General features: G+C 36.8%; 1 protein-coding gene across 1 annotated transcript in view; it reads right to left on the minus strand.

Annotated features, from left to right (window-relative positions):
* Nucleotides 1-7,604, minus strand: part of LOC148956334 (lachesin-like) — a 59,865-nt gene extending 52,261 nt beyond the window's left edge. The window contains exon 1 of the mRNA XM_089094988.1: nt 7,379-7,604. Coding sequence (XP_088951114.1) covers nt 7,379-7,555 — 177 coding nt within the window. The 5' untranslated portion in view covers nt 7,556-7,604. The remainder of the gene's footprint in view (nt 1-7,378) is intronic.
* Between the last annotated feature and the right edge of the window lie 1,000 nt (nt 7,605-8,604).

An 8,604-nucleotide genomic window follows, 5' to 3' on the forward strand; every position in this document is an offset into this window, starting at 1 on the left:
CTGATGGTGTGATTTTTCATTAAAATTCTATGGCTTTTAAGGGGTATTTCTCACTTATTTTCGCAAATATTCCACGGCAAATATTCTCAGGCTCTTAACTTTTGATGGGTAAGAATAAACTTGATGAAACTTATATATTAAAATCAGCATAAAATCCGATTTTGTTGTGTATCTATTGGGATCAAAATTCCGAGTTTTAGAGTTTCGCTTACTATTGAGCCAGGTCGCTCCTTTGCCCCCTTCATGGAAATTCTCTTCCCCCATTAAAAATTCCTCCATTGAAATATCCTCTCACGTAACCCTCTCCCTCCGACCCCCCCTCCCCCTGCCACCAGACAAAATTCCCCCTGAAAACGTCTGTATGCTTCCCAATAACCAATAGTATATGTAAACAATGGGCAAAGTACATAACTTGCAGCCCTTCCCCCGGGGACTGTGGGGGATTAGGTCACCCTTAAAGACATTGTTATTAGATGTTTCGACTATGCGGAACAAAATGGCTATCTAAAAATTTTGATCCGGTGACTTTGGGGAAAACAATTAGCGTAGGAGGGGGCCTAGATGCCCTCCAATTTTTCGGTCACTTAAAAAGGGCACTAGAACTTCTAATTTTCGTTCGAATGAGCACTCTCGCAACATCCTGGGACCACAAGGTCGATATGATCACCCCTGAAAAAAAAATAAAATAAAAACCCATCCGGGATCTTTCTTCTGACAAAAAAACTCCACATTTCTGCAGATAAAAGCTTGAAACCTCTACAGTAAGGTTCTTTGGGAAGGGTGAGATGAGCAGCTTCCGTCTATGTTGCAATTTTTTGCCCTGTATACTGTTATTTTTTTTTTCATTCTATGGCACTGTTACCCTGAATGTCCAAAAATTGTGAATGTCGACTTTCACCTGTGAATGTCAACAAACACCAAATACATTAGTGAAAGATAAAATATTTCATTATATTCTTGTGCATTCGGACTCTCACTGGTGCATGTCGACAATTATGGACATACTCTGGTGAACGTCCAAAAGAGAGGAAAAAACTCCATTCCTTAAAACCCAATCCTATAAATGTCCAAAACCCAGCAAAAAACCCCAGTACTTATCTCTGGTGAATGAAACAAATAGGGTGGAAGAAGTAGCGCACCAAGTTCATTCAATATTTTTAAAATTTGGTGCTCCAGCCATATTGCGTCCAGATAATTCTAGAGAATTGTGCAATAGAGTCATATACAAAATTTGCGCTTTGTGGAAAGATGTTAAGATAGTTCATGGAAAGCCTCGTCATAATCATAGCATCTTCTTTTTTGCCTAGTGAATAAATAGCAAAGATCGAAATCGAAGAACAACTTAAAGAAATTGCCCTTGCTTTTGAAACCGGAGATCAGCTTGAAGAAATGAATAATACTTCTGAAATAAATTAAGCGGTGTCCTAACCGAAAACCATATTCAAAAGAAAAATTTTGAAGAGGACTTGCAAATCACCACATTTCCGCATCAAGTTCTGGCTGAAAACACAAGTTAATTTCTATAATAAGAAGGGCAGCAAAAGGAAATCTTCTACTGAAATTAACAAAATGTTACGAACCTCACGAAAACAATATTTTCCTGCTCAAACTGGTGATACTGTACGAATTTAAGTCCCCGATATCGACCTTGGTCGTACAGATAACCGAAATGCTGTAACGGTTGTTGTTGGAATAGAAGACTCCCGACATCTATAAACATGGAAATTAAAATGGTACCCTCTAGCAGCTTTACACACGTAATCAGTCTGTAATTTTTAGACAAAAGTTTCTTTCTATGGATGAAATTTGATTTTCAAGAAATTTCGCTGAAAGAAGCAGCTGCAGCTAATTCGAGAATCGGTGGGCAATGATGATTACTATCTATATTATCATTATTTTACCGTTCTATATTGCTATATTACCGTCTATACTGCCATTTTTTACCATTCCATATTACTATATTACCATCTATATTACTAATTTTTTTTACTACCTTCTATCTATATTCCCATTTGACTTATTTAAGCTGCTCGTATCAGAAATGATCACAAGTTAATGCTTGTAGATTGAGATTGAGAGTTGATTGAGTCTTGATTGAGAGTTCAGAGGAGACACTTCTCCTGTGATTCCTGTAATTTCGCAACCTAACCTGTGTACAAAAACGTGATTAATTCATGTTTTTGATAAGACTTCTCTTGTGGATTATTTATAATCTGGATACCAACAATTTTGCAACCTAACCTGTGAACAAAACGTGAATAATTCCTGTCTTGGATAAGACTTGTGGATACTTTGACTTAAGGTGACCCATTAATCTATTTAACTTTGTTAAAATAGTGAATATTTAAATTTTTGGCAAGTGATTAGTAAACACTAAACCAGATTACTGGTACTTTTTTCGTTATTGTTGATTATTTTGAATTTATTGTGAAACAATTTCTAATTAGTGTTCGAATTTGTGATTTTGAATAGCTCCAATGTTTGGAAAAAAGGAGCCTCCAAAACAACCTCCTGATAGGGATATGAGTAAGTCACCATTTCAACCATCTTCAAAAGCCCTTGCTAGAACCCCCTAAAGCTGCGAATGTACCAGCGACCTCTCTGAAGAGTATTCATACCCTAAACATGGATACCACCCAATGTCCATCCCCCTCAACAACTGATACTGAAAAAGATGAAGAAGGCTTTAAGATAGTAAACTCGGCTAAGCGTAGAAGACAGAGAACAAAATGTCCACCAGATTCAGCAATAATACATCAAACCGATACCACGAACAACTCTTCAAGAAATCCAGCCGATTCCCCGGTAATTATTCAACTAGTTCCCCAATCTGACAATTGCTTGTTTACCAACCGTGATCTACCAAAGTTGCGAGTTTCCCTCTTCAAGACCATTCGTTGCAACTTTAAAATGAATATAAACAGATCAGGATCCCTAGATGTCCTTTTGAACGATCCCACATCAGTGAAAAAGGTAATGGAGCTAAAAAGTGTTGAAAATGTTGTTGTCACAGCCCACCTGTGGTCCCCAAGCCCAATAAAAACAAAGATAGTGCTCTACAATATCCCTAAATCATTTCTAAACACGGACCTGATGGAAGCATTGATGAATGGAAAAGGTGAATGCATTCCGGTCTCTAGTGTTCATACCCTTGGTCGCGAAACCACTGAAACCTCAAACTTTAAAACTGTGTTGTTTGAGCTTCAAGGACAATTTAATATTGACAAAGTGTTCTTCTTTTGCCAACAAAAATCTTTCAAGCCTTACAAAGAAAAACCATTACAGTGTATTAAATGTCTAAAGCTTGGGCACTCAGATAAATACTGTAGAGAGGATTCCAACATTTGTAAGATTTGCCTTGGCAAGGACCATAATGAGTCAAACTGTCAATTTGACCCAATATGTACTAATTGTAAGGGCAAACACCAGTCCCTAGATAAAGGAAGCTGTCCCAAATATAAACAAAGAGCAGAGATACTAAGAATAGCAAAAGAGCAACAACTTCCAATCCCTTTTGTAGCAATGCAAGTCCCAAGGACACCAAGAGTCCCCCGTCCCCCAACAGGCCTCAGGCAACCAACAGCCCCTGAACCACCAACAGGCCCCAGGCAACCAGCAGCCCCCAGGACACCAAGAGTTCCCAATGCTTCCCCTAGTGTTGAAAGTTTTCAGAATAATCTCATCCGAGACAAAACTAATGCATGGTTCCCCTTGATAGCAAGTGCCCCCCAAAAAACCTGAAGAACCCCCTTTCGGAAAATCCTACGCAAGGAAAGACATCAAGACCGACAAAGCTACCTGGAATTACTCCCCACAGATTTCACACAGTTTCTCCAAATGCTTTGGAAGATGAATCAAACGTGTACTTTAAATTAGCCAGCTTTACAGTTACCTCTATGCTCATCTCCCAATTAGAGTTACCCAATCAGTTGAAATGCATTATTCTGAAGAATTTGGCAAAAACCCACTTTGGCGAGACCATAGTTTCCGAAGCAGAAATTCAAATTGAGAGTGTTTTAAGCCAACATAGGCTGATTGAGTCACAATCAGAACACCTGACGACTATTTAATGTGTGACTTTTCGTTTTTAACTAATTTATCCCTTTCCAATAACATTGTTTTTAATTATCCCGATATAGATGATAATCAGCATGCCAACCCTATAAGCAGCCCCCCTGGTACCTTAACAAATGCTAGTTGTAAATACCTTGATATTTTCGATTTTGCTACTAATGTGAAGCCAAAACTAGTAAATAATAATTCCCTTAATGTTCTTTGTTTCAACATCAGAAGCATCCGGGATAAGTGGCTCAAGTTTAAAGATTTAATTTCAATTAATGGTGTCTGCCCTTTCGATGTAATAGGATTAACAGAGACATGGCTTTCCGATAATGATGACACTAGTGATTTTTTACTCCCTGGTTACTAAATAATCCATATGCCCAGGAGATTGAACTAAGTGTTCTGGTGGTATCTCACTTTACATCCGTTCGAATGTAAATTTTACCAGGCTATCAGAGTGCGAATCTATTTTCTCTACACAAATAAATCTCAGATGTATTTATTCAATAATTGTTAACATAGTTATTAGCAAAAATTCCTATATACTCTCCTTATTTTATAAACCTCCTCCATTTCCGACCTCATGTTTTTGTAATCTATTTGATGATTTTTCTAATTTTATTAATCTACCCCGTAAAAAGGCAATAGTTCTTGGAGACTTTAATTGCAATCTACTTAATGTTGGTAAAAATATTGAATCTGACACTTTTTTTTGAATCGGTAACTGCGAGTGGTCTTCTACCCACAATTTTTTTCCCCAGTAGAGTCGATACTTTGATATAAACATAAACAATAATTGACAACATTTTTGTATACACATCCCTGGGAAATGACCTGTCCTCAAATATAGTATTTTCGGATCTGTCAGACCATTTTCCTATTTACTTGTCTCTACCTTCGCAACCACTACCTCTACGGTCTAGAATTAATATCCCAACACCTACTCGAAACTACAGTTCTGCAAATATAAACCATTTCATCGATTGCCTAAGAACCACTGACTGGTCCGATGTCTTAAATTGTCACGAGGTAAATTCTGCCACAAATGGTTTTGCGCAAAGGCTAAGTGAGATTATCCATTCAAATTTTCCTATTCGTAAACCTAACCGGAAAAATATCCCTATTTGCCCCTGGATGTCACATAGCCTCATTGTCTCCTCATATCGTAAAAACAAATTATATAAGTTAGCCTGTAAGACCAGTAGTGATATTGACCTATCTTATTATAAACATTATAAAAACTTATACACTAAACTCATCCGTGAAGCGAAGAAAAATTATTATTATACAAAAATTCTCAATTGCAAAGGAAATCTGAAAAAGTTATGGTCCACCATTAATGATATACTTTCAAAAAATAGAAAATCAAATTCTATACCTATTCGCCTTAAAGACACAAATGGTAGATTAATTGACCCTTTACATGCACCTGATGCATTTAATAATTATTTTTTGAATGTTCCTGATACTGACTCCCGCTCCTCCTTACAGGTTGTAATCCCCTGCTTCAATTTTAGATCCATGTTTTTCTGCCCAACTGATAGCAATGAGGTACTTCAAATCATCGGTTCTCTCCCTATTAGTTTTACACCTGACTGTCTTGGATTAAGTAATAAGCTCCTGAAGACCATATCTTCTTTTGTTTACGAGCCCATCAAGCACATTGCCAACCTATCTTTAATCCACGGAGTTTTCCCCGATTTACTAAAGTCAGCCATTGTTATTCCAGTTCTTAAAAAGGGCGATCCAACTGAGATAGGTAATTATCGTCCAATCTCAATTCTTCCAGTTATATCCAAAGTGCTCGAGAGAATCATCTTCAGACGTCTGTCTCCCTTTCTGTTTGACAGTCAGCATTCCGTATCCTTGATTTCTCCTCACCAATATGGCTTTAGGCCGAACTTCTCAACTTCTCATGCTCTAATTGACGCCACACAGTTCATACGCTCACAACTCGACCTTAAAAAACTGTATTGGGCTTATTTTTGTATTTTTCTAAGGCCTTTGACATGGTCGATCATTGTATTTTAATAAGTAAATTAAATAGCTACGGTATTCGTGGTGTTCCCCTCTCTTGGTTTGATTCTTATCTATCTGGAAGGGTACAGAGTGTGAGCCTAGGTGGAGTATCCTCTCAGCCCTTACCTGTTCGGAGGGGTGTCCCGCAAGGCTCCGTTCTAGGCCCTATTTTATTTCTCCTGTATATCAATGATCTTGTTATAGACCTGGGCCCTTCAGTGTATCCTGTATTATTTGCTGATGACAGCAACTTCTTCATCACTGGCACCAATCTACCCTTGGCAGTAACCTCTGCCCAAGTCCTTCTGAACAGAGTCCAGGCGTGGTGCCTTACGAATAACATGACCATTAATAGCAAAAAAAGTCAAATAGTGTTATTCAGAACCCCCTACAACAAAGACGTTATTCGACCTGCTCTTGGTCTCAGGTACTCCTCCGACATCATCCCACAAGTGGATGTTGCCAAGTTCCTTGGTGTATTTATTGACTCATGCTTGTCATTCTCTAATCATATTTCTTACATCACAGCAATAATTTTGAGACAAGTAGCTATGATTAACCGTGTGAATTATTTTCTTCCTCCTGATATCCTAGTTACCCTCTATTATTCCTTTATTTTTCCTGACCTTTCTTATTGCGGATCAGTTTGGGGAAATACAAAACGGTCCTTCATTAAAAAACTCAAATTTGCCCAAAACCGCGCCATTAAATCAGTTTTTCGGCTTCCCCGTCTATATCCAACTCGTGATTTGTATTCAGATTTTGGCATAGCTCCACTTGATCAAATCATACAAAAACTAAATTTATCGCTTGCTTACTCTGCTTTCCACAATAATCTTCCACCTCAACTCCTAACCTATTATAATATTAATAATTCGGAAGCCCATTGTCTCCGTTCATCCAATAGAGCCTTTAAAATTCCTAAATGCATTTCTAGTGCTGCCCAGCAATCACCCATTTACAAATCTATTATTCAATGGAACAAAATTCCCTCCAGTGTTGAACTAGCCACAAGTTTCTGCAAGTTGTATAAAAATGTAACAAAACTTGATGGTATAATTTAATATTTCCATTTTTAACAAATTTGCTCTAATTAGCTATGTTTTATTCTTCTATTTTTTTTTTATCTTTCAGTGTTACTTTAATTTTTTTTTTTCTCTTGGTCATTAAAAAGTTATCTTCTAGGATCTTTATTGTTATTAATGTTTGTGTTATGTTTTTATTCGAATAAATTGAATTGAATTGAATTGCTGGTATCAGAATGGCTATCAGTTTCTAGAAATAAATTATATCTCACCTCTATGGGCTCATGAACTTCACCGTCTTGATGAGAACAATTGAATTTTAAATTCTCTCCTAGATTTGCTGTCACACTAAGAACTTTGGTATTAGAAACATCGCCCTTTGCATTAAGCAAAAGCACAAAAATTGGAAGAATATACAAATATTTTACAGTCACTCCTAAAACACGCATTGAATGAATTGAAAAAAGAAGAAGAAAAATCTTTGTTAAGTCGATGGAAGTCCTAGAACTGCTTTTGCTATACTAACTTGTCACACTGTTGATGGAATACTGAGGCTTCAGTTCTTAAAATACATACAATTAGGAACAGTTCTTGCGATTTCAAGTTACTTATGATGATTGGCTGCATTATTATTGCATTTGTCAAAAAGCTTGTTAAAACTTCAGAGGGAAATTTTCTGCGCATCTTTTGACTAATCATTGTAACTTTCAGTATTTCGGTGAATATCGGGAAAAAAACCGAAAGAAAAATATGAAAATGAAATAAATGATCAAGCAACTAAAAATATGTTCAAACACAGTTTTGCAGATTGAATCAACAGTCAGTCAATGTAGCACATTGTCTTCTCCAACTTCAAAATTTAAAATTATCAATTTCAAAATTCAAATAGGTTGTATTTCAAACTATCATAATTTTACTCAGGAGAGAAGTTCGACAAATGTGGTGAAATCATTTAGAAAATTTTTTAAAAAAGGTTTTGAAGAAAAGTAAAGAGTCATAGTAAAACCTAAAACAAGCAGATGTATATATAATTTTGTTGCCTTTACTTAGGCAACAGCGCTGCCTAAGTAAAGAACAATGTTGGCACAATATATCATTATTTTTGTTTTCTCTGGTTTGCCTAAGACCAGGGTATTTCGTATCGAAGGAGTTGTCGTAGAAACTTCGAAATTGGCTCATTCGATTGGAAATTGAAAGGATTAGTGCCCTTTTTAATATTCGAAAGTGACTGGAGGGCAACTAGCCTCCTACGCCCATCATTCCCCCAAACACGTCCAATCAAAATCGAGATAGCCAATTTTTCAGCGTAATTAAAAGTTCCAGGAATTACGTTTTTGAGGATGGCAACCCTCCACAGCCCTCAGGGCAAGGGTTGTAATTCATGCACTGGAGGCATATAAGGTTTTTATAGAAAATGTTGTTGTAAAAACTTGAAAAGGGGCTTATTCGATTGGAAATTGAGAGTACTAGTGCCCTTTTTTAATAGTCGAAAGTGATA

This window comes from Artemia sp. Qi Xiang Cuo, chromosome 1 (assembly GCF_049724085.1).
Source record: "Artemia sp. Qi Xiang Cuo chromosome 1, ASM4972408v1, whole genome shotgun sequence".
In the NCBI taxonomy this organism is placed as follows: Eukaryota; Metazoa; Arthropoda; class Branchiopoda; order Anostraca; family Artemiidae; genus Artemia; species Artemia sp. Qi Xiang Cuo.